The sequence below is a fragment of the Centropristis striata genome, chromosome 7, assembly GCF_030273125.1.
Source record: "Centropristis striata isolate RG_2023a ecotype Rhode Island chromosome 7, C.striata_1.0, whole genome shotgun sequence".
NCBI lineage: Eukaryota > Metazoa > Chordata > Actinopteri > Perciformes > Serranidae > Centropristis > Centropristis striata.
The window spans coordinates 19,504,939-19,532,690 of NC_081523.1; the positions used below are offsets into that span (position 1 = coordinate 19,504,939).

At 38.4% G+C, this 27,752-nt stretch overlaps 1 protein-coding gene across 3 annotated transcripts in view; it reads left to right on the forward strand.

Moving 5' to 3' along the window:
* frmd3 (FERM domain containing 3) overlaps positions 1-27,752 on the forward strand; it is a 63,572-nt gene that overhangs the window by 14,547 nt on the left and 21,273 nt on the right. The window contains exons 2-12 of one of the 3 annotated variants that reach the window (XM_059337120.1): positions 3,776-3,880; positions 5,734-5,776; positions 10,268-10,349; positions 14,758-14,855; positions 16,399-16,522; positions 18,141-18,228; positions 19,805-19,893; positions 21,178-21,241; positions 21,608-21,643; positions 24,586-24,674; positions 26,499-26,573. In XM_059337120.1, coding sequence (XP_059193103.1) covers positions 3,776-3,880; positions 5,734-5,776; positions 10,268-10,349; positions 14,758-14,855; positions 16,399-16,522; positions 18,141-18,228; positions 19,805-19,893; positions 21,178-21,241; positions 21,608-21,643; positions 24,586-24,674; positions 26,499-26,573 — 893 coding nt within the window. The remainder of the gene's footprint in view (positions 1-3,775; positions 3,881-5,733; positions 5,777-10,267; positions 10,350-14,757; positions 14,856-16,398; positions 16,523-18,140; positions 18,229-19,804; positions 19,894-21,177; positions 21,242-21,607; positions 21,644-24,585; positions 24,675-26,498; positions 26,574-27,752) is intronic. The other 2 variants (XM_059337121.1, XM_059337122.1) reach the window with 2 other exon arrangements.

Genomic DNA, 27,752 nt, shown 5'->3' on the forward strand with positions numbered 1-27,752 from the left:
CTCTTTTGCCCGGACATGTCCACTTTTTACGCCCTGTCCGGGGCGTCCGGCCGGGTTTTATAAATTCACGAAAATGTCCGGTGTTCACTGTTTTTCAGTTTTTCACACGTTGACCGGCGCCTTGCACACAATTTTGCGAGACGTAATTACCAAGAGGCTGCCTAGTGGGCGGGTCAGCGCCGCGCACACACAGAGAGAGAGAGAGAGCAGAGCAGACAGAGGGCAGATCGAACGGGGAGCAACATTGCACAGGAAATGCCGAAGCGTAAGTGCAGCTTCACAGATGAACTGCAAAAAAAATTTCCGACGTACCGTCCTGGTCGGGACAGGTGGGAGGTGGAGTGCACCGTGTGCAATGCTGGCACATATGTCTCAGTGTCTAATAAAGGTGCTGGAGATCTCAAAGCTCAAAGACAACTAAAGATGAAAAGTATAGATCCTTTTTGTTTGTTAAGTTAGTATCTTTGTGAGACTCTTCTATTATTTATCTTATTGCAGTTATTAAGAGATATATTGTTGAAGCTAGATTTTCTAACAGAAGAGTTAATATTTAGAACATTATTTCATATTATTTATTCATTTATTTGAAAAGAGTCTACGAGAGCTATTATTTTGTTACAAGTTTTTACAGATTTCATTTTATTTTATTACAGAAGTTAATTTTGCACCATTGAAGCATAATAAAGCATGTTCATCAACCTCCGAGAAGCCTGTCTGAATTTGTGTCTCGAGGCCGTGCCGATTGTCCTCTTTTTTGGAAATCAAAATATGGTCACCCTACATATACATGATTAGATAAGTAGTAGTAACAGTTAAGAAGTAACGGACTGTTGATGGGATTAGTAATTGTAGTGTGATTTCTAAATTTCATTTTGTTATTTTAAATTATTTCCCCTTTTACTCACTGAATAATGTAATCACAGCATTGTAATGCATCGCTGAGTAATTGGTTAATATATGGAAACCGTCCTGTTCGTGCCTGGGAGTCTACAGTCTTGATAACAGAGCGACTGGGAATGATGTTTAATGAAATATTGATAGATAATGTGCGCTGAAGTGTGTTTGTGTGCCTAGCCTATATATGAACTCCTTCTGTGTGTTGTGTACACTGTGCTCAATTTATTTTTAATTTGTCTTCTTTGTTCGTTGCATTGACCTGAAATTGTTGGCTGTTCTACAACAGTTTGTCCTCTGTGCATTTACTGAAATAATCTGCTTTGATTGGTGTGTAACATACAGCTGCTGTGTTGATGCTGGTATTGTGGACAGTCAGGTAAATGTATGCTCTTTCTGTTTTTAGTATTTTGAGTGGCTGCTGTGACATTAACAGGATATATCTTGCTGTTTTGCAGCCGTTCTGTCAACATCTTCTGTATACTGAAATTACTGCACATAACAAGATTGTTTACTGAGAAATAGAGCATGACTCACCAAGAAATGTATTTAAAAGGTTGCCTCGTGAGAGATTGCAGTGTTTGCCAAGCACAACATATGCACAGGATTTCATGTTTGAGTAAGACACGGTAAGTAGACTGAGGTGGCTGAACAGGGCCATCTAAGGTGCTGATTTCAGGGTTTAGATGCTGTCATACTTATATACACTATTGTATAAAATCATTGCATGCTTGCTCTGACTCAAAAGGAAGTCACTTTAAGAAAACGTTCTTAGTTGCAGGAGATTTTCTGGAAACGAGACACATTAGAGAAGTGAAGGTAACAACTTCAGATCTCATTTCATCAAGGAGAGAAGTAAAAGAACAACAAAGAAAGACTTTAACAATAAGGCTTCAGTGACTTTATGCATGTTGAAGATAGCAGGGAGGAAAGGCAGTCTGGATGGGGTTGATTGTGAAGTAAAACCAGCAGGTGGAAGATGGAAACTCTTAACGCTTAAATCTCCCCAAACATCCTGAAGATAACGGTGTTGGTGGTGGTCGTTCTCCAAAAGAGAAATTAAGGAGGAATGTGAGAGAAAATATTTCCAAGCTCCAGATGCCTTAAGATGGTAATTTCTTCTTTGCTATCACTCTCAGTATGAATGGTGCTTTAACTACACCAAGTGCTCTTTTGGTGTAAATGCTGAACTGAGCGTGGACCTGAACATCTGATTTTCAAGGCCTTTAGTTTGATGAACAGCCTGTCCCAGCAAGAGTGCTGAAAGTGTTCTTCTACTGCGATCATTCACCTGCACAGTCAGCCACTGTCGCCCAATGGTGCGTATCAGCTGTGAATGTCTGCTCTTAGAATTAGTGAACAAAGCTAATGACTTAGTATAAAGCCCTTAGCTGGCATAGCGAGGAAGACCAAATCATTCCGACCATTGCTGACATGGCATCCGTTAGATAGAGGAGGGAAAAAATGTTTCTGTCAGATTCCGATCTGCTGAGTCCTTCTCATTATTTAAGATGAGACTAAAGACCCAGATTTGAACACCTTCCCGCATAACCTACACTGAAAAAGAATTTTTTTTTGTACTGTCCGTATGCACTGCCTGATGGACTAAAACGCAATCTATGGCACTTACATGTGTCGCCTTTGACTTGATCTTTGCTAGTGTTGTATTAACTCTTAGATGTACGTTGCTTCGTAGAATTGTAGACTTGTAGAATTGTAGGATTCTCAAGAATTTTCATTCAAAAAAAACTAAGACACAAAACATAAGCACCTTCAGTGAGAAAGAAATGTGCAGAATGCTTCACAGACAATAAAGGCCAGGTGCCTCCTGCAGTTTAAAGGGAGAGCTCACCCCAGACTCAACAATTCATATTTTTCCTCTTAACTGTTGTGCTATTTATCAATCCAGATTGTTTTGGTGTTAGTTGCAGAGTGTGTCTGTGATAAACCAGCCATGATAAGAATTGTAAGGGGAGTAAAATATGTAGAAGAGTTGCAATGGAGACGTGCCATGATTTTATGCCATAGGCTACTGACATTGGTGTTGACTAGCAGCGTAACATGTTTTACTAGCAAGATTTGGCCAAGACAGCTGTGACTCCCTGTGTGAATATGTGTGTGTGTAAACGCGCATATTTATGTGTGTCTTCAGTGGTGACTAAACCACAACAGGGGCAAATAGACGATTTCCTACTGAATCAATCAGTCCTGCTTAGCTGAGCACAGAATTCACCTCCATCAGCAGGTTATAGCACACACACACACACACACACACACACACACACACACACACACACACACACACACGACCTGAGGTGATTGGTGATGCATATAAAATGACAAAATGGCAATCCAAGGAATTTTTAATGTTTAGTCAATAGGTAAGGAAGGCAAAATTGTGAATTATATGTGTTGAGATGGGATAGATACACATGCACCATCGATATATATATATTTGATTGTGTGTGTGTGTGAAGCATAGTTGCACCTACATACATCTGAAAGTGTTGTTTATTGCTCAGGTACATACACATTAGCATTTCTTGTGCATGTGCATGTGATGAGTAGATATTGACTGAGGAGAGCAGTAATAAATGCAGAGTGATTATTGATCCCTCTCTGTCTGCTGCTCTGTGTTTTATGAACTGCATATGGACTTTATTTACTGACGTGTTCGAAGGCTGAGTCTGGAATATGACCTCGGGAGATATTGTCACCAAGAGACCCACAAGTACATGTGCATCACAAAAAATATTATCCAAGAGGGGATTGTTTGCCTTGATTATGACACAGTGATGCAGCTGGGAAGTTTAATGGATTGATCATCATGGATGGAAAGTAGCGGATGCTCACAGAATAACATCTTTTTATGTCTTTACAGAGAGACACCAAGGGCCAGTTCCTGTTGGACCATGTGTGTAACCACTACAATCTACTTGAGAAAGACTACTTTGGTATTCGATATGTGGACCCAGAGAAACAGAGGGTAACTTTCAAACACATGTGCAGTGGGGCTTCAACTCACAACTTGACGGTCACCCATGAAGATGGAATAATTTTGTTTTCAGACACAATCCACTGTTAATTGTGGTTTCATTTTCATGTATGGAAGAGACTGATTAATGACGTTTTAAGAAGATATACACTGTCAATAATAAATCACATTATCACAATCATTAAATAGAAAGAGGTAAAAAAATAATTTATTCCAACTTTATTGGTGACCGTGTATTTTTATTATCACTCAATTATTTCTTTGATTAATGACGTGAGTCTATGAAATATGTATAAAAAGCAAAGAGTGATGTTTTCCTCATCTGCTTGTTTGTCCATCCAACAGTTCAAAACTCTGCAGTTTAAAATTACATATAACAGTGACAGAGAGAACATTAAAGAAGCTGGATTCAGCAATTGTTTGGTCCAATTAACAGTTAATTAAATGATTATCCAAAATGTCGACAATTACTTTTCTGTTGACTGAGTAATCAATCAATCAATCAATCAATCGGCTAATTGTTTTGGCACTGGAAGTTGATGACTCTGGTCTTGAACTAGAAATAGCTGTAAAGTTGTTGATTTTCATGCCTTTTTCAAGTTTTTTGCATTGCGTTTTTTTTCTAAATTGTAGTAAACAAAAAAATTCTTAAAATAATCCTAAAGCTGCACACAATCACAGCAGTTGATGATCCCACCTATACCACTGAGTCAGCATGGCCAGAATGGGAGTGTTGGATTTAAATCAGGAGACAGTCAGTGCATTGTATTACAAGTTCGAATGACGAATAATAACAAGATCAGTCTCCATATTTCAAACAGCCCACACACATAAGAGACCAGACGCTTTGTCTCACTAGAAGCTCAGGCGGCCTCCAGCTGCATTTAATATGCAAAATGAGAAATATAACAACAAGCAGGAGGTGTTACAACATAGAAGCCACTAGTACAAAATAATGCAGTACAGACAATCTTCTAATAGAATAAAGGAAGTGAAGTTGTCTTATCTTATTGGATAGGTGCAACTGGTACAACCTCACTTTGCAGCCTGGCCTCCTTAAAATGACATTTCTATACATTGAAACAGCACTGTAAGTCACGATTTGAGGGAAATGCATTTTGATATGGTTTTGATGTATCACAAATACACAAATATGTTTCTAATTAAAGTCTATGGAAGTCAGGGTGGATGGATGGAACAAACACCTGTGCAAAACCTGTGCAAAACCAAACGTCAACTTTACTTATTTACGTAAAAATAGTACTAGCTTTGATACTAAAGTACTTATTTTAATCATGATCGTTCACTTATCCTGACCAAATCGTTTGGTCGTTTTGGTTTTGTGGTTCGAAAATGTAAAGATTTAATTTTATCTGTTGCCTGTAAATGTAAATTAAAATGCCCACTTTATTTTGGCAACCAGGATGTATGGACCATAATTTTTAGGAGACAAGTACTTTGCTGAGTTTTAGCTTAATCAGCAATTTGTCATTCAATTATTCACCACAAGCAAGAGAAGGTTTTTGTTTTGTAACTGATATTGCAACATAGTCCTTTTAAACAGGTCTGCTGTAAAAGTCAGAATCTAACATAGGTCTTCTCTCTGTCTCTCTCTCTCTATCTGTCTGTCTGTCTGTCTGTCTGTCTGTCTGTCTGTCTGTCTGTCTGTCTGTCTCTCGCTCTCTCTGTCGGTCTGTCTGTCTCTGTATCTCTCTGTCTGTCTCTCTATCTGTCTTTCTGTCTGTCTGTCTCTCTATCTGTCTGTCTGTCTGTCTGTCTGTCTGTCTCTCCATCTGTCTTTCTGTCTGTCTCTCTCTCTTTCTGTCTGTCTGTCTCTCTTTCAGCACTGGCTGGAGCCCAATAAGCCCGTGGTGAGGCAGATGAAGTGTAAGTGTCACTTCTGCTCGCTTTGTGTTTTTCTCTGTGTTTTGCATCAGTATGCGTGTGTACACAACAATGAGCACAGTGGGAAATGCACGTGTGTGTGTGTGTGTGTGTGTGTGTGTGTATTTGTGTTTATGTGTTTATTGATGTCTCCCTTCCCGAGAGCTGCTTCAGTGTGAGGAGGTCAATCTCTGCAACAAACAGACAACACCACAGGTTCACATACAGTCAACAATTCAAACAATTCAAACAATTACAATGCAAAAAAACTTATATAGCATATTGCTTATTGCATGGAACATTTATTATGTGTGGTAAAAAAAACACATACATCTGTTTTTCATAAAGGACAAATAGCATGTGTTGCGTCCTCATATACAAGTATTCGGGCCTTATCCCAGGTTTTCCCCCCAGAACACATTGCTCACATTACCACTTGCTATGAGTAGTGACAGGGTCAGACAACACCACAGGTAGACAGACAGAGACACAATAAAGACAGACAGAGTGACACAACAGATTACCAGAGGGACAAGTGGCCCGAAAAGGAAAGAAACTAACAAACAAAGTGAAATACACAATCATGGCAGAGGAGCAAGCGCCAGAAGAGCTCTGTTATTAAACAAGTAAACAGGCGGCCGTCAGAGGACGAGGTTAACCAGTTTCACAGGTCAAGCAGCTCTGCAGGGATGATTTTTATATTTATAGAAATGAATCAACACCAGGCCATGAGCCTACCTACAGTGACACAGAGTATGCTGACTGTTGTTGTTGACCATCACTAATGAAAGGATGCAGATTTTATCTGAACCCCAGTAAATTTGACTTGATTACGTAGGTGAGCTGCAGTCAGCATCCTGTTGCTCCTGCATGATCACACTCAATAGCCATAAGCAAACATCCTGAGCATCTGCAGTGACAGGACAAGCCCCAAGGTAGAGTGCCTGTCTTTGATATAGTGGCTGAAACGTGATGCCATGGAGCAAAAAAAAAGACATGGGATAGAAACATCTGTGAATAAATGAACTTTTTTTTTAAATGCCAGTAGTAGTCTGTAGTCTCTAGTGCAGGCTCTATCAGCCCTAATGATGTTGAAAAACAGGTATTTTAATGCACAAAGTTGAGCTTTTTTAGATTCTTGCACAAGTAAGCAACTGTCATAGGAATGAACAGGGCCCCAGGGTGTTAACATATTTTACAATCTGTTCAAACATTAGCAATATAAAGCCATTAATGTGTGAAAAAAGGTTCACATAGTACCTTTAGGTAAGATTTTGAATGCAGGACTTTTATAGTAACATAGTATTTATACACTGTGCTATTGCTTTAAGTCAAGTAAAAGATCTTTACTAATAATTCTTCCAACACAGACTGTGACTCAAGCAATGACGCAGCCGATCAGTGTAGTTTCAAAAATGCAGTAAATGTAAAAATCAAGTTGCAGTGGATTGTGAGGTGCACTTTATTTCTAGAAGCAAATGTTTTATTCCCTTCCTGGAAAGGAGTAGCTGAAGGAACGGGGGAAATAAGTCTGCCTTTGCTTCATAAAATATTCAAACAAAATTTGCTTTGTCAGCCACTTTTTATACAAAATTGAGAAGCAAACCGTTTATTTAGAATCTGTTGCACCTTGTTGTCCTCTGTCTTTCACACTTTTACATTTCTATCTAGTGTAGAAAGTGTGTCTTGGTCTTTCATTCTGATGGACTGATGCTAAAACCTGATGTTTACAGTTGAAACTGATGATGTTCTGCAGATTCCCTCGGTGTGATGTCCATTTAGATTTGGCCATATGTGAACAGCAAAAACATGTCTGAAGTTCGCCCAACCTTTTAATGACTGTCCTGTTCTTCCTGTTCTGCTATAAATTAATAAAGGAGCTATTAGCTGCGCGTTGTGCTTCATCAGAACATGTGCGAGAGGGCAGGAGGAGGAGGAGGCCAGTGAAAATTAGAATGAGAGATGGAGATTGAGGAAAGAGGAGGGAAACGAGTGATAAAGAGGAAATGTGTGGGGGGCTAATTCAGAGGGTAGAGAGAGGAGACAATGATAGATAATGTTGCTAAAGAAAGAAGTCAGATTAGGGAGGAAAGTGGAGAGAAAAGAGGAGATTGGAGCGACAGTTTGAGATGAGAGAGGCTGACAGAGAGTGAAAGAAAGAAGAAGAGATGAGAGAGAGGGATGGAGGATGAGTGGTGAATAGATCTGAGCCGTACTGACACATCACTTCTCCCTGTGGCAGCATTTACTCTCAAATTAGGATGTGTGGCTTGTGATTTATTTTCCTCTTTGTGCGTCTCAGCTTACGTGCATATGCGTCACAGCGTGTGTGTGCATACTATTGTGCCAATTCACTTTCCCCTAAGATGCTTTTTTTTTTTTTCCTTTTAAATAGCAACTTGGCCCCTTAAGCCTGAGCAAAAAGCAGCTCAAATTCTTTGGGCGCGGGTGGGAGGATTGCGTCTTTCATATTGCTCAGCATGTATTATGTAGATGTGTGCTGTTTTTCATAGCGAGATAATACCGCAGAGGATCCCGCCGTTAAAGACAGAGTGGTGAGGGCACTCTGTCTTTAAGATTTCTGCTCCCATGTTAGATGATACTCACTTTCTTCCTCACCCTCTGCCTTTTACTGATGTTACTTTTCTGTCTCGAGGTTTATTGTACAGTTTATTTGCATCTTCTTTTAGCCTCTAACCCACAATAGATTCCTGTTTTTACAGTCAGAATAACCTCGATGTCCATGAGTATAGGTCAGAAATAAGCCTAACCTATGAGCACAGCTATATCAAAGTTTCTCATTATTCCAATGGCCATTCCTTAGATATTTTCCAATACTACAACCCCTCAAAGAACCTTCTATTACTATATTGTTATGGTTGCATATGTTGTTTTCCCAATCAAATATGTTTTTGTGTCCCTCTGTCCACATCAAATGCTCAGTTGACACCAAGTAGCAACCTGAAAAAAGAAGCCAATGTTGATGTGCCTTAAACCTGCATTATTTGCAATTACTAGCAGGGGGCGACTCCAGTAGTTGCAAAGAGAAGTTGGATCGTATAAAAGTCAATACTTCTCACTTGATTTATTACCTCACTAACCATTTTCGTAACGAGTTTATGGTCTCAATCGCTAGTCTTGTTCAATACAGCATGATGTTCATTTTGAAAATCATGGACGTATTTAGAGTGAAATAGGAGATAAAAAGCATATGCTTACGTGGCTAACTTGTGATTGAAAGGTTGGCTACCACAGTTTCATAGAACATCAGGTACTTTTATGCATGAGGTTGAACTTTTTTGTGTCTTTGTGTAACTGAGCAACTGTCAAAAGAATGAACAGGGCCCCAGCATTTTAAGTTACGGCACAATCTGTTCATGTATGGCAATACAAAGTCATTATTACGTACAAATTGCTTAAAATCATGTACGTAAAATCATGTTGCAGTGGATTGTGAGGTGCACTTTCTAAAAGCAAGCAGGGGAAGATAAGTTCCCGGTGGGTTATTGACCCTTTCACAGTGTGTTTTCACTTTTTGTCAGTTAAAAATGTTGGACTAAAAGACACAATATGGAGTCGACTGTTGCTCATTGCTAACCAGGCAAGCTAACCAATAAGGCGATGGCCATTATAAAGATTTGATCAGTTTTACCAGGAAGTATAAAATAAGAAAAATATGAAAATTATAATAAAAGCATCTGTATATGCTGTATATCTTGACAAACTATTCATCAGATGCTGTACATGACTTCTGTATTTATCACTGAATCTGTGAATGCATAATGAATTGGCTTATAATAGTTGTTACTGGTGCACTGCACACTGTGTATCAACATGTATGTCTGTGAGTCATCCAAATGTGAAAACATCAATGAGTGAACTTTGAATGTTAGCATGTGTGTGCCTGACTGTGTCTATATGTGTCATTTTGTGAATTGAGTGAGAGCCCCAGGAGGGAGTTTAAGCTACTGCTGTCGTTTGATCCGAGCCCCACGTCATTGACTCAGTGCGTGTGTATGTGTGTGTGTGTGTGTGCACTTATGTAAGTGTGTATGCATGTTACTGTGCATATTTAAATATCAGTCAAAGCTCACTCTCTCCTGCAGCAACCACACACACACACACACACACACACACACACACACACACACACACACACACAGAAAGTCAGAAATGAAATGCTTTAGGACTCAGATCAAAGGAAAAGAAACAGACCCCACTATATGTGTGTGTATGTTTGTGTGTGTATGTGACGAGTAATGACTGTAATTATAAAATGACTAATCAGTATTAGAGGCATACCATGATTTCTTTTTTTGTCCCAACTTCTCAGTTTTACATAATCCTCATTGCTCTGCTCCTCTTCTTCTCATTCATTTATCTCTCCTCGCCTAATTAAAGCCATCTACTTTTCTCTCACTTTCCTTCTCTCATTTCTCTCATCTTTCTCGTCTGGTTTCTTCTCTCTTCTAAACTTTCCTCTCTTGTCTTCAGCAGCTCAGCAGCCGTACATGATGTGTTTCCGGGTCAAGTTTTATCCCCACGAGCCAATGAAAATCAAGGAGGAGCTCACCAGGTAAAATGAACACACCCAATGGAGGGTTTAAGAGGGCTGAGCGATAGCTGACTCAAGATAATCCTCTATGTTCCTTGTTCAAGAGCTTTAAAAACTTTACAGTATTTATATAAATTTGCATCTTAGCTTAATATCAATTACCTGATAATATTTTTTTAAGGAGTGTTTCAAAAATAATCCCAGAGAGTGGTTATTGTAATCTCTTTTGAAACCCAGTTATGATTTATTGTCATTTAAATAATGTTCTATCCCCAAGGCATACTATAACTTAATGTGTTGGGAAACATCTGACTTTAGGATTACCTTATTTTACCTAGTTGCTTCTTTCTTAAGCCTTTAGAAAATATATTCTTTCTAAATAGATTTAGAGAAGCAGCAGTTTTATCAGGTGGTAATGAGTCCAACAGTGATCTCAGGTATATACACTGTAGAAAAGTTGTATTTCACTATTTTCATCCATCCAGCAATGTAGTTTTTCCTAACAAGTCCTTCAACGCATACGAACACATAAATCAGTTGTTCCTACCCTTTATATGACCCACAGGAGCATTTCCTAAATTAGCATCCTTACTCCCTACCAGATCACAGCGGTCACAGTTTGGTTAGATTTATGAAACAAAACTACTTGGTTAGGTTTAGAAAAAAGAACAAGATACATTACGCTATGTATGTGACATCTCTTAAGTACGTTACATACTTAACATTAGGTAACCTGCGTACAGTAAAAAACATGTTTGTGTTTTCGTTTCACATGGGACATGAACAGCAGCTTCCTGGGTCAAGGTCCTGTGGTTTGGGTTATGCAGACTTCTTTGCTCTGCATACTGCACTTTGCACTTGTCATAATTTCTACAGCCACTATGGTTACTGCCTGAAACAGATGTATATATGGGTCATAATACTCTGTACACATGACCCATGGCATTGTCTGTGGGAGGACAACAGTCTCAGTTTTGGAGTGTGTAATGAGTGTTATACTTAAACATGGCTGCTGGCTATCATTTTTACACCTTTTTTCAGTAAAAGCTTCCTTTCTGATACATTGCACTGCAGATTATGCACTTCATAAAAGCAACTCGCAATTAAAGAAAAAACATTTCTTTTTTAAGACATTTGCTGTCATCCAATTTGTGGAATAACTGCAGCTTGTACAAACTTTATAATAACCGTTTTCCAAAAAAAACCACACACACACACACACACACACACACACACACACACACACACACACACACACACACAAACACACGCACACACACACACACACACACACACACACACACCTTCTCTCAGGCATAGTGATAATTAGAGATGCTCACTCAGCAGGGACTCTGTTTTCGTGTTCTCCGTCCCATCTGAGCTGTCATATCTCACCATTTCTCTCTTTCCTTCCTCCATCCCTGCTTTTCCATCTCTCTCTCTCTCTCTCTCTCTCTCTCTTCCGACCTTTTTCAGATTTCTTCGCTCAGTCTCTCCATAATTTCATCCCTGAGGTGTCTCCTCCCTCCCTTCTGTCGATCTCTCTCTGTCCTCCTTCTTCCTCTCTGTAATCACGGCCCACTCTGCTCCCTCAGGTGTCTCTCAGCTCATACTGGCACATCTCCTCATCCTCCTCAACTTTTATTACTTAAAGGTGTTTTTGTACATTTAAACTTTGCTTTACTTTCCTCTCCGTTTCTCAGCTTCTTCCTTCCTTGTGTTGTCCTTCAGTTTCTGCCATGTCCTTCTAGATAGTTCATTTGTCCACCTTTCTTCCACTTCACTATTCTTGCATTTCAATTATTTGACAGGACTGCATTTTTATTTGTCCATTCAGTTTTAGAGGTTGTTTAAAAACACCTCATCTCAGAGTCCTCAGAGGTAATCTCAATTGACTTCCTGGTAAAATAAATAGCCTTCAAGGAGCCCCATCACACTAAATTGCTGTGGATGTGTGTGGAGTGGACATCTAAGTTAAAGTTGAGCTGAGTGGAAAGTTCAGAAGCAATTGCAGTCAGTGATGAAATCCAATGAAGTGCGCAACATCAAGCTTTTTTGGAAGAGATTTTTTTTCTGCAAATCAAAATCCCCCCAAAATATTATGCTAATGTGTGTGAGTGTGTGTGTGTGTGTGTGTGTGTGTGTGTGTGTGTGTGTGTGTGTGTGTGTGTGTGTGCTCCAGTTTGCTGGATGTTATTTGAAGTCTGTCATTTTCCTTCTCAACTTTTTTCCCCCAGAGATGAAAAACACAACTCAGTATTCATATTAATCACAATCACATATTAGGTGATTCTGCATCAGTGCCAACACAGAGTAGTGTACTTTTTTATAGGCAAAATGTTCGGGGAGGTCGAGCTGGTGGATAAGACTGAAGTTTAAGTTTCATCACAGACCTACAAATAACGTTTGCCTTTTTATTAACATCAACCACATACCTTAAGCTTGAACTGCTCAAACATATGACTAGGGTCTCCGCCTAAAAATGTTATATCTGGCAAAAATTTTTGGCAATATTTTATGACATATATTTCTACTGCAGTATAGCTAGGTTTTTTTCCTTCCTTCATATGTATATATGAGTACCATAATTATAGTGATGGTGTATAATTTTGGAAAATCAATGCATGTAAAAAAAACCCAATATTAATAACCTTAACCACAATCTTTTCCAAACATAAACTTATAGTTTCCATGCAGGGAGAGATCATTTTCAAAATATTAACAATTAATGTAATCCAAGGTTTTATAAAATAATCCAAAATTAACATTCTTGTGTGGCAGCAGGAATGCAATTTTTTTTTGGATAGAATAGATAGAATTGAGCATTATGACATCTGTAAAAGTGTTCTGCATGGATGTAACAGGTTCGCTGATCCACAGTGTGTCGAAGCACTGCTGACCTACACAAATTAAAGTACATGCAGTAAATGAGAATGAAAATAATAATGCCACAAGATGAAAAAGGAATAAGAAGAGAGGTAGAAAAGAATGTGAGGGTGAAAAAAACATATCTAAGTTATTTATAGGGACTTAAAAATACATTTATGACAGTCAGCATCTTGTAGTCATTATAGCATCTGGTTCTATATCCAGCCTACTCTGTATGAATTGATCATTTCATATTAAAAAAAAATCTTCATGTCAGTGGGGAAAATTCATGTTTACCCTATTTACCTTTAGTGTCTTGCAAATTGTTTGGAGCTTTGCAAAACATAATATTTAAAGACTGTTTTCTCAAAATGTGTTTTTCTCATACTCTGAGTTAGAAATCTCCACTTCAGTAGCACTGCCAGTTTCAGTCCTGCTGTACTCTGAAAGTTTTCACAGAGGGGTTTGTTCATATAGCCTGATATATACAACATTTTATTAATAAACCCTGGCTTTATCAAACTTTTGAATTTCTATTCTGGAAATGTATGTAAATTAGGACATATTTAGGATAATGCCTCACTTGGATGTTAAAACATTTCTTTTCACCATGTTGCATGGTGATATCTATTAGTTAAATTTTTTTTTGCCCTAGATGAAGGACTTTCTGTTACAAGACAGGAGGTAAAAGACACTTTTACTGTAAGAGCAAAACTACCGTTCAGGGAAGGAAATGGAAGACGGAGAGTGGGGGGATCTCTGCATGCGACAAAGAAGAAAATAGAGAAGGATTAAATTAAATACAACTGAGAAGGTCATGTAAATAAAGATAGCTGTGTTTTTGAGGCCAAATCAAAGAACCTCCATGCGGCTCCAGACCGACGCTATAAATAAAACTATTTAGCTCCAGCAACAGCTTCTCGCTCCATTCAATCTTTCATGCTTTCCTTCTGCTGCTTGAGTTAGAAAACAAGTTTAATGAGTCAGCCAACTCCGGTGTGAGTCGCTTGTGTCGTCTCCTCTGGAAACTCATCTGTATCCATGGCAACACATGTCCCTAGTAACTACAGCATCAGTTGCTGATGTATGGTAGGCTACTTGTTGCCATAGTAATGCTTTTTCTAACTTCCATAGCAACACAGCTATATTATTATGGAATCAAGGACTGAGACTGTATTAGTTTTATACATTTTACTGTTAACCATGTGGAAATATTTAATGTGAAGATAAGATGATGGGACAATTCTCATTTATGATATGTGAGTTTACTGAACATCCTGTATTAAGGCTCATTTTCTAAGTAAATAAATAAACGCACAATTTGATACCTTAATGATAACCAATGACGCACATCAACAAGTGCAGACATTTTGCAGCCATACACCGCCTTACTGTGGACCAGTTAACTCCAAAAACCCCCAACTCTGTTAGGTTGAATGACATTGTCAGTTTTTCTCTTTTCTTTATGTGTGTGTCTATTTGTGTGTGTGTGTGTGTGTGTGTGTGTGTGTGTGTGTGTTTGTGTGTGTGTGTGTGTGTGTGTGTGTGTGTGTGCGCCCAGGTACCTCCTGTACCTCCAGCTGAAGAGAGATATCTACCATGGTCGTCTCCTCTGTCCTTTTGCTGAAGCTGCATATCTGGGAGCCTGCATCATACAGGGTGAGGCCACTGACAACCTGTGGGTTATAATATATACAGTGTGTGTGTGTGTGTGTGTGTGTGTATATATATATATTTATATGTATATATATATATATATATATATATATATACACACACACAGTATATATATATATATATATATATATATATATATATATACAGATTCACAATGCTTGTATCAAAGTTTTCAGTACTTCAATTATAGTTTTAATCCAGTTTACTCCTCTTTGTGCTCAGTAATTAAACAGGAAGTCACTGTAGGGTTTTAGGTGCCAGTCATATGTAAAGGTGACCTTTACTAACAAAAGAGCCACTGTTAGACAAAAAAAGAGAAAAATGTCAGAATGGAGACAAAAATTTTGAGACTTATGATGAAGAAGAAGGCCAATAGGTCTTAATGAGCATTTATTAATATGTTTTTGTCAGAATGCAGCGAGGACCCAAGTGAAACTGAGAGGCTGAATAAATGTTGAAAGCTAGCCTCGCTAGAGACACTAGACTTAAAGTTGAAAATTTTGAGGTTCACGTGCTGGGCCATAGACTTTCACAAGCTATGATGCACATTTTAGTTGACAAAAATTTTATATATATAATTAAGCTAAGTTATTTTTTTAGCAAACTAATGCTAGCTTCGTAGAAATGCCTCCCCCAAGATGATTTATTTATTACAGTTAATTGGCAGTAACAGTTCAACAGTGCAGAGCCACTTGCTTTAATATGGATTAAGAGTGGAATTAGCTGAGCTGTATCATATGAATGAACCCCTCTGGCTGACACACAAATCTCTGAACTGTGCAAACACTCTGATTGGCTCATATCCCCAGAGAGCAGAGTGTGATTGGCTGAGTTATCTCGACCAGAGTGTGTCTGCAGCATATCATTGGCTGCTCTGATTAACGAGGACAGGTCCCTGTCCCACTTTGTCAGGGTGTTGATTACAGTGCTAGAGAATAGGTTGAGGATTACCGTTTAATTAAACTCCAGGCAAGTTTCTGATTTAACCTTTATTGTGACTGCTAATTAAGAAAGGATTTAAGAGAGAAATTAATGTCTGTTATGGCTTTGTGCTGGATTCAATAAGTGAAATATTTATCTATCAGGGTTATCTCAGCTGCTTATGAGTGTATTCTCCTATGGAAATAAAAATGTTATTAAAAAGTTTTCTCTTCCAGTCTGTGCTCTTGCTGATGACACAAATCTGTGAAATCAGAATTTCAAAAGAAAAGTTTTAGACTTTGGGGAATACACTTTTTTGCTTTCTGGTGGAGAATAAGATAAGCATAAAGACTGGAAACAGGGGGAAACAGCTAGCCTGTCTGTGTCCGAAGGTAACAAAAGCCTTCAAAAGCCCAATTATTAACATTCTATATCTAATTTATTAAATCTGTACAACATTTTCCAAAATATTATGGTAAAGGCTGCATTATTACAGCATGTAAAGGAATTGATGGTACTTCAACATGCTTAATTGTTCCATTTATACACATTTTCTGAACTGTTTAACCTGTTTTTTCACACTGATATCACCGTCTGTCTCCAGCTGAGCTCGGGGACTATGACCCAGAGGAGCATCCATCAGACTACATCAGAGACTTCAAACTGTTCCCTAAACAATCTCTCAAACTGGAGAGAAAGATTATGGAAATACACAAGAACGAGCTCAGGTAAGGCAGATGTGTGTGCATGTGTTTGTTTGTCGTCTGAAGCCACGTCTTTGTTATCCGTTTGCTGTTTGATTTTGATGGCAGACGTGAATGCTTACTCCTGTGATCTGTGATTTCAAAACAGGCTGCGGAGACAATTTTCTACTGCAGACAATAAAGCGCTGTTCTGTTGTTCTGGCTCGAGATAAAATTTGATGATACCTAGAGATTTGTGCTGCATTGCTTTGCAGTAGGTATTTCAGTTGAAAGTAAATAAAAAATGAAATTAATTTACAGAGGAATGAGCATGAATTATTTATTTCCAGCTCAGTTTGGACACTTTGGTTGCTACTACGGGATTTTCAGAATTAACATTTTGATGAAAATCAGTCGTACAGGATGGATGGAGTAAAATGAAAACTCAATAAATATCTAGAAATTCTGACGTATTCTCTCCTTGTTAAGGTGAGAAGCTGGCTCTGGAATAAAACAATGCAATGCAAGGAAGAAGCTGAATTAAAAGAGTAATGCATGCAGAGGTTGCTGCAGAAATAATATGATGAAAGTGGAAAAGATTAAAATATGTTGAAACTGATGCCACATTCTTAGTTATAGAATGAATACGCTCCTGAATAATAAGGCCACAAGACAGACAGTAATCTATACTTAAACCCACTCCCTCAGGGTCTTTATTTGCATCATCGCTGCAGCTCATGAGTGATGTTGTGAGGTTTGTGACCGTCACACTAGCAGCGATTATAGAAACATCAAAGACAAATCCTTCATTTCCCAAAGCACAGAGGCAGATGATACCAAGTGCCCTCTGTCTGCCCCGACGGGTCTGACAGACAGGATTAACAGCATGTAGATTACGACCAAGTCGTAGAAAGACACTTCAGGTGAAATATAACTGGGGCGGGGTGCACAGTGTGCGTCCAGGAGTTGTATTTCTAAACAGATCATTAACGTGTTAAACATTTTACTCTGTGTGCATATAGACAGATGTATAATGTTGATTTATCTGTCTGCTGTCAGGATGAGTATAAGTATACATCATTCAGTTTCTTGTCTGTGCAGCATTTGGACAAATTATCAAGTTTAGCTCCCACTGAACTCATTTATTTCATTAACTGCTTTTGATTAACTGATTAGATTTTGGAGGTCAAAGGTCAAGGTAACCGTGACCTCACAAAAGTTGTTTTTGGCCTTAACTCAACAACTCATTCAGACATAAAATGTCGATTAAAATGAAACAATAAAGTGATGAGATTTTATATCCAGATGTCAAAGGTCAACTTCACAGACATCATGATGTTTTGCAGAAACATTTGCTGAATTTATGATACTAATCTTGGGTGTCCATCTTAAAACTGTGTGATTGTAGAGATATTCTGATTGAAGATGTATGTGGAGCGTCTAATTTTTAGAAAACTTCTGGGGCAGTAATTTTAGTTGAATTAATGTTTTCATAAAGAAAACACACAGAGACATACACTGACAGCATCGATGTGTTTATTCCTCTCCTCTCCTCTCCTCTCCTCTCCTCTCCTCTCCTCTCCTCTCCTCTCCTCTCCTCTCCTCTCCTCTCCTCTCCTCTCCTCTCCTCTCCTCTCCTCTCCTCACCTTTCCTCACCCTCAGAAGCCAGGGTGCTCCATTTGCAGAGTTGAACATGCTCCAAAGGGCTCACAGCCTCGAGACGTACGGGGTTGACCCTCACCCATGCAAGGTAACATTTGTGGACAATGAACCCTTTGATCCAGTCTGGCTGAAGGGCAGCCATTTCAGTTGAACAACTGAAATTGTGCCGAAGTACAAACCATGACTTCAGTGGAGTGACTGTGACAATTACACACATATACTCACCTGTCGTCTTTGCTTGTTTGCCCTTAATTTGCATTTTAAACGATGGGCTATACACATGATTAACTATAGCGACAGCAGCCTTACAGCAAACCTTAGAGGTCAACAGAGAGAGGAGACAGAGGTGAGATGAGTGAGGGAAGGTCTAAGTTACTGTAAGGTTATAATTCTATTAAATTTTCTTCTTTTTAAAATTGAGTTATGATTTTCAATTTCATTTGAGTTTAGTTATCTTCAAGGGGTTGTTTGATAGTTTTAGTTCAATTTTAGTTTTCAGAAAGGTTTTATTTTAAAATATTCAGTCTTTTTTAATTATATTATTTGCTAGGGCCAGGTACGACCTCTCATTTTCTCTATAGTGATATAGCTAAAAAAATATATATTTAACTGAAATGAATGTACAGTCATCATAGTAGCAGAGAGACTGAGTAAAAGGGGAAGACATGCAGGAAAGGACTCGTGCCAGATTCAAACTCAGCTTTTTTTAAACTAATTTAACAGTTTAGATTTATTTTCTCTTCAATTATATTGTTTTCATTTCACGCTTATTTCTGTTTTAGTTACACATTAAGTTGACTATAATAATTCTGGTCAAAAAGAGTTAGTTGACATTGTCCCCTTTGCTAACACTATCTTGGTAGACAAAAGGAATGTGGTCTGCACAGAAACCATCACTTTCAGGGATCAATATTCTTATTGATTGGTGAGGTAACATCATAGTTTCAGCAAATCACAGTTATCGACTTCCTTGTCCTGTTAGTATTGCAGCTCATTTGACACTTAAATTTGCTCCTTGGTCTCTACTTCGATACTGTGGCTGCCTGAGATACTTTCCCTCTTGGTGTTTCTTTTGTACCATTGTGATGGATGAAGCAGGCTGAATCTGATATGGAAAAGTAATATTTGACATCTCGCTTTTCGCTTTTTCTCAACCTCTCTGTTCCTCCTCAGCCCGGTCAATGTGTGAAATAGGGACACCCTCCCATGGAAAGGTGTATCAAAGCAGATTGACGAGATATTTAAATTCTGTCTATTGGAAAGGATCCCCTTTATCTGCTCCACCCTTGTCAGTTGGGCTGTTTTTAATTTGGTTTGCTGAAAATGGCTGTTATTGACAGGAGTGCAGCGTGAGGCACATGCAGATCAAGAAGATCAAGAATCAGAGAGAGCGTTGGGAACACAGAGGGACAGGGAGTGATTTAACAATGACAGGAGAGAGTGACAGGAACATATTGTGTTCTTGTGTTATGAGTTTCATTTTGCCTCACTATATCAAACCTCTACATGCCAGTTACTGCAAATTAGGGGGTTGAAGTTGGAAACAAACAACTAACACTGATTTTGTGTAGGTGCCATTACCATGGAGATTATTGATGGCCCACTTGCCTCCCCACTGTTAATCCACCTGTATCCTATAATTCTGTGTGTGTGTGTGTTTACAGGATTTCACAGGCTCCACGGCTTTTCTCGGGTTCACAGCCACAGGTTTTGTGGTCTTCCAGGGAAACAAGAGGATCCACCTCCTCAAATGGTACAAATATCCATAATTCTCAATAATAAATCTGTAAGCATGAAAATGAAACGTGTAGCTGCTATCAAATTTAATCATAACACACTGTCAGTCTTTGTTTCATCTCAAATGGAGCTGAGTATAATATTTAATAGGAGCAATTAGAAATGATGGTGTTTGACTTGCATTGTCGTGGCAGAGCTCTGTTCCCTTCACACTGAACAAATCAGTTACTATACATATGATGCACGAGATGATATCTTCAAATATTTCACTTTTTGGCATTTATTAGAAACTCAGAATAAGATTATCTTGCTTCAATCATGAGCTGAGAACATTTGGCAGGTGATGTTTTTATTATTTATCTAGAAATAAAGTGAGACTAGAAGGGACATTGAACTATTTTATGTGGTCATATGACGGAGTCAAAAGAGAAATGGTGAGTTTTGTCAGTTGGTATGTGACAACCAGTGATGGACAAAGTATCCAGATAAATTACTTAATAAAGTGCAAAAGTATCAACATGTACATAAAGTATTAAAAGTGAAAGTAATCATTATGCAGAATGGCCCTACTCAGATTGTTTTATATTTTCTAAATATAATATTGGATTGCTATTAGTAATGCATTTATGTTAGCAGCATTTTTATTTCATTTTAACTTCTTAATATACTGTTATGAGGTTTTATTAAAGGTTTAATCACTTCAAATTGATCATGTTGTTTTATGTTAAAACCTGACCTGAAAAGTAACTAAAGCTGTCAGCTAAATGTAGTGGAGTAATAAGTACAGGACTTTAACACAGCCTTGCCAAATAAAAAAATAATCATACTACATCACTTTAACCACCACTTACAATTTACATCTATTGTATGTGCTACATTGAAAATAACAATCTCCACTTAATTTAGTACCTGTTTGAAGGCAATAACACAAATACAACTTTTTTTGTATAATGTAAATACATTTAGGAAGTAAAGGGATATATGTACCCTAAAAGACTTATTTTTCTAAGTCAAATTTTCCGTCAGCCAATCTTTGACCCTGGCGATGTAGATTTAGATAGGTGTATATGTAGATTTATAGGTGCGTTTCCAGGAAACTGTGCGACGATCATACACAATGATCAAAAACCATACACCACCTCCAGAGTCTCGTAAATCCATCTGGGGCCTTTTTTTGTAATGGAGACACGCAGAGTGAGTGGCCATTTGAGAGGGCGTGGCCTGAAACTTTCCCAGCAGCCACTTTTCACCCAAGGGGAAACACGCCTTATTTAAGTGATGATGTTGTGGTTCTTTGCAGGGCTGATGTGAGCAAACTAAAATTCGAAGGGAAAACCTTTTACGTCATCGGGATTCAGAAAGAGGTGAGTGCAGTGTCTCCTCCTGCATGATCTCTTTCCTCTAAAGGGTAAAGATGAAGAATAAAACATGCTGTGCAGTTTCCTCCGTCACAATGATGAATTGTGTAGTCTTCTAGTCATCATCATGCTGCCTTGTCAGATCACAACCTTTAACATTTGTGAAGTTCAGTAGTCTGGAAAAAACAACCATGTCTTTGACGTAGATGTTAGTTGACCTCAAAGTGTACTTTACATCCTTTACCTCTGTCTTTTCCTGTCTTCATCTGTGTAACGGTTACATCAGATAAATGTGCTCTGAAACTGTACTGTTTGTCTATGTAATCCTGTCCACCATCACACACACTGTATATGTGTGTGTCGCTGTTTCAGATCTCCTTAACAGGCAGGATTCACTGTAACAGGATGGTGGGTGTGTTACGACTAACCTCCTCACTCGCATCACGTGGCGACTGTGGCCCAAATATGAGACTCCTTCACTACTTCAGGATATGTTCAACATTTTTGACAAATTTAAATGATAGGACATACTTCAAACTGACATAGACAGCAAATACAGACTTGAAACGTGTAAACGTGATAATTTGGATTAATGGATGTGGGGTTTTATGAGGTACTTACTGATATTGATGTTTTTAGGCCCTGCCCTGTCCACAGCAGCACATTTCTTAGCTTCTGTTTCTGTATTCCTGCCTGGTTCTCCAAACCAGGGTTTGCAGACCGCCACCTACTGTATGTAATACACTGACTGTGAATACTTGCCTTGTAAAACCCCACTGCAAACAAGCCAAACTATGCCTTTAAATTACAACTGCTCCAGGTTTCTTGTATTTGGGACACGCGTTTCATCTGTACACTCGATGTTTGTCAAGCTGTGGCAAATTCTAAGCAGTAATTCTGGTGCTTTATGTCTCATAAATGTGCATAACACCTTTATTTTTGCAAGAACTACAGCTGATTGTGCCTCTTTGTTGCTGTTTGAGTCACACATTAACCCATATTGATCCAGTCGCAATGGTCATTACTGCAGTAAAAGCCAGATTGCTCTGTAATCTACCAATCAGTCGATCAATCGGCCAGTCAATCTCATAACTATTCTCTTCATTACAGAAGCTTAAAGCAGCTCTCTCATCTCTGCTTAACTCTGTCAGTCTGTCTGTCTGTTTGGCAACTCATGAATGGCTGAAGATGCAGTTTTATCTTTGTGTTTCTGTCTCTTCTCTCTGTTTGTAAACATAGTCATCACTGGTGAGTAAATAATACAAGTAATAATGGTAGAACAAAACAATTGATGCCTCCCCCTGCGGTCCTGCCCCCACCTCACTTTATGATTGGAGGAACCTTTTTCATCTTATAATGTGTTCAGTATTTGTTTGTATTTTTTTTTTTGTTTTAAGCATTTTCTATGCAGTTTTATTCACTTTATTTCTTTCTCATTTTTCATTATTTTTAGCTTATGTTTGCAGTCGGTCTTTGTCAATAAAAATATTCTGTTCAATGGTTGAAATTTCAATTAGCATCTCTGTCTATAGTCACATTATCAGAATAAGCTTCATAGCTCCATCATCAGCAAACTATAGATTATGACAACATAATGCATAATCTATAACTCTGTCCATGTCGTGTATTTAATGTCAGACATTGTGTTAACTGTTCTTCATTTTGTTTGTGTCTTTATTTTTGTCTGGGTGTGTGTGTGAATGTGTATATTGTATAGATATACTGTATTTAATCAGAATTTGTGTATTGATGTCTTCCACTGTGTGGCGGGTCACTGCATGATTTCACTCTTTGTTACTTACCCTGGAACACATTAACCTGACTGTCCCACTTTGAGCTGATGGCAACTTTTCATGACTTTATTACACTTGTTATGCACTTGCTTGAAATGCAGTTAATCTATACGATCAGTTTCTTTAAGCTTCTGTTTCTTTAGTTACCTATTGATGTCCCAGTTTAGAAATAAAATGTTAATGGTTAATTTAAATGGTTTCATTATCACACAAGGGGAGAGTGGTTAAAAACAAGTAAGGAAATAAGATTTTAGACATTTTATATCGTAAAACAATAGAAAAGTAACACATGGCGCTCAATGTGAATATCCGCATCACTTTTTTCAAGGTTAAGATTTTGATTGTTTCTTTTTATGTGCTAAGGTCATAAAATATGATGACAGAGATTCTTAGCTTTTGTTTATAAACCTCAATAGAAGCTTTGAATGTAAACAAAAAAAACAAAGAAAAAAACTTTGTGTTATACTACTGTGCAGGGCTCATCAACTAAATTTGTCCATGGGCCAGAATCTTTCTAAGCAGACACTGTTGGTGCGGGTCTTTTATATAAAGTAAATATAATGTACTTATGCCTAGTAAGCCTATCATTGTTTGATATTTTCAAAAAAATAAATTCATGCTATTTTTATTTGCCTATATCAGTGTCAGCAGACTCCTAAAACACAGACAACCCATAATGATAACTAGATATTTAACTAGAAAATGCTTTGAGACTTCGGAGGCAGTTCACTGAGGAGTGATAGTTAAAAACTGTGATTACAGAAACATCATTGTAAATGTGTTAAATACAAGAACAGTTTTTTTTCCTCCTCACATTTTCTGAATTCATCAGGCTATTATTCTGCACTGCTATAGTGGATGTAGTGTTAGAGCAGCTAAATTAGCATCATAAGATGTTGTATGATGCTGTAAAAGCATGTTTGCATTTCAGCCAAAGTGAGACCAAAGACAGTTTGTGAATAATATTTAAACATGCAGTTCTTTCACACCTACATGCTATGACCACATGCACACACACATGGCCACTACAGTGCACATGTGTGTAAATCACAACTGCATACCTATTATTACTGATGTGTGACACTGAAGGGGCTGAGCAATATGGCTGACTAAGGGGCTTTAAGAAAGGGAACAAACAAATCAGTGCACTCCCTTATTATTGATCCCTCTCTCGCTCCTTCCACCCAGCATTGATCTGATATCTCATATTACCAGACATGCAGGACTGAAAATTACACATTTACAGGAATAAATTCCCCCTCCTACTCCATAAAGACCCATGTCCTGCAAGCGATAAGCCCTTTTATTGCTGATCTCTGTGGCCAAATCACTATATCTGTCTTGCATCTTGCTAGGCTTACAGCTTCAGGTCCGTGGGTCAGCATTTTGCACAGCGCCCTCTCATCGTGTTCAGCACTTCTCTTGTCCTTATTCACACATCTTTTGGTAATCTCATTTCTCAAACCTCCCTGTTTCTCTCTTTCTCTGTCTCTGTCTCTCTCTGTCTGTCTGTCTGTCTGTCTGTCTGTCTGTCTGTCTGTGTCTTTTTTTGTGCAGAAGAAACTGGTGTTGACATTTCACACCTCGACCCCTGCTGCGTGTAAGCACTTATGGAAGTGCGGGGTGGAGAACCAAGCCTTTTACAAGTGCGTCTACACACACATTCACACACAAGCTCCCAAAATGTCACATAGTTGATATTTGTAGCAAATAAGCAAATATTTTTTAGCATAGAATTACCATATATTATAAATATTTAACTGAGATCTAGTTGGTAACTGTTACAGCAGTTTTTAAATGTATTTAAATGTAATCTACTTTTAATTGATTAAATACTGTGTAATATTTCTTTGTCCTTTTTCCTGTTTCACACTTACAAGAGGCCCAAATTAGCTTTCCTTCATGTCCCACTTTGATTTTTAGCACATTATCACTCTTTCATCATGATTTTCGTGCCTCTCTGTGGCTCTGCTACAATATGCCGCTGTCCTTCACTGGGGAGCAGCTGATCGCTCCGAGGCCGTCGCTCTGAATTCACAGAGACTATTGACCCTGTCAGGAATGGAAACATGCTTGGGGTGAAGGCGAAAGGGAGATAATGGAGACTGAACTTTGTCTTTGGCCATGGTTGCAACAAACAAAAGAAATGAGCTTGTTGCTTCAGGTCAAGGTTCAGTGGTAATATCAGCAAAGCAGTTTATTGCTCTTGATAGACATCCAGCAGTGGAGGAAGTTGTCAGACTTGTGATCACACTCTGTGTGTTCATAGCTGCTTCAACAATCCCAACTGTCCCTCCTTCTTCCATCATTGTGACAGACCCCTGATGTATTTTGTCAACTGCAGCTTGTTACCAAAGTCAAGAATCAACTTTCATAAGGAAATTCACAAGGGGTTTGCAAAAGGTTTGCATCCACTAAACATGCATAAATAATACACAAAAAAACTGTGTATTTCTCTGTAGTTTAGCATTTTAAGACTGTACGATTATATCCTCAGGAATAAAGGGGAAATCATATCTGTGTAACATTTGTCAAACAATTACCTATGATTATAATGACCTTTAAATCCCCTAAAAATGCATTTAAAGACTGAGAGGAGCACATGTGTATCCAAAGGAAGATTGACAGTCTGTTGATATTGTGTTGCAGTTTTTCAGTCTCAGTTTCAGAACAGTTACTTCACTCTTGTATATAAGTACAGGGCGTGTTTATGCATGTTACATAGAATGTGATATAGTTATGTTACATTCAAATAATTCAACAGTGACTTTTGGTTTCATATAGTACATGAACTCTGGTCTCCTGGATGAAAGTTCTGGGTTTGTTTGACTCAACATTCCCCCCCAACCTCCTCCCTCTGTACACTTTATTGCTCTTTATACCTTTTTTCTCTCCAGTTTTTTGCTCTTTAAATTACATAACATTTGAAAAAATCTTATGAAAAGAAGACATTTACTAGTTTTAAAGATATAAAAGCGCTTTCATAACCGCCTTGCCTGTAAAACCCTGAGCATTGACTTCTTAATGACAGAAGCTCATGTGTCTCTGAGAGGCGGACAGAGAGGGAGGGGATGTCATCTTGGATGTCGGACAAGCATCAGAGCTGCTTAATCAAATCAGAGTGAATTGAGTTTGTAAATGGCAGCCAAGCAGAGCTCTGAGAACATGTCTATCTTGTGCACACACACACTAAGCAGAGCAGAGGTGTGTGTACTCCATCTCTGCTGCATGTTAACCGATCCTGAGCCACACGTCAGGGTTTGACCTGTTACTTTTTGAGAACCCCTTGAAAAACCTTCCCCGTCTGCTGATTAAGAGCCTAGTCTGTGCTCAGCTAATGTTCCAGTCACAAACAAAGACCCATGAAAATGTTTTACAGGAATGAGTTGTTCTGTGCTTTGTAACAATGAAGTTATTTGTTTGTGTTTCTTCTTCTTCTCTCTCTCTCTCTCTCTCTCTCTCTGTGACAGGTGTGCCAAGTCAAGTCAGATAAAGACAGTTTCCAGCAGTAACATCTTTTTCAAAGGCAGCCGGTTCAGATACAGGTGAGACAGTATTCAAGATAGTTTTCAGAAGAAAAGGTATACTTTTATCTTGTAGACAATAATACAATGACAGACAGAACTGTGGCGGCAAAAGATGTGTAATATGTGTGGAGAAAGGAGATCTATATGTGTGTTGTGTAGCGAGTTGGAAAACAGAGACAGAGGAAAAAAGGAGAACCACAGGAGAGAAGTAATGCATGAGTTTAGGGGGTGATACAAAGATACAGAGGCAGATTCAACCACTTGAAAGATTTTAAAAATGATAATTCACCTGCAGTTCATCAGGAAGTCAATTATACTTTGCTATCATAAATGGTAGCTCAATTATGAAATATAAACAGACTAAATATTTTTTTTAAATAATTTCAGGAATTATTGTTCCATTTATATATTTTATACAGTCATGTGATTATCCATCTCATACTGTTGATAAAATGGTTTGATTTAGCCATTTATTGAGAGTAACTGAAATCAATTACAGTCACCTTGTTTTAATATGATTTACAGTCGATCTAAATAAAGTCCATCAATGCTGCTTCTCCTCTTTGTACATCAGCACCTACATCCAGCTCAGGGTTGGCTGCTGTGATTTACTGACCCTAATATTGCAGCAAAGCCTCTCTATAAGTCTGTTATTGAAGCCGTGTTAGCTCTGATTCTCCTCTCAGACAAAGCTCTTTACCAGGCTTACACTTCAGTCCACTCCATTTCATCAGCTAGCAAAAGCAGTTTGGCTTAAGGGCTCAGTGATGAGTAATAGCATATGGTGGAGTTTGTTCAGAAATATAGGAATTGGTCATTTGTGCAAATGCAAAGAGGAAAGAGATTTGTGGAGCACAAACGAAGGCAGTTTCCATAAAGCAAAGCAGATCAGATCTTTATCTTAGTGGACCAGCAGATTAGAGTTCTTCAAACAGCATTTTGCAGCACACAGTATTGATGTGACTCTCCACTTGTACGATTGAGTGGATGTCTGCCACCCCAGATGTTACATCTAACCCTATAATTTACAACCTAACCCTCAATCTCAGCTACAATGCACTAATGGGTGGGATGGTGGAGCCTGCTGGCGTGAAATAGAGCGGTCAGAGTCCAGAAACTCCAGTCGCCCAACAATCAGACTAATGGAGCTGCTGACCCTGCTGGCAGGAAGCTGCATGGAAACAGCGCTGGTTATCA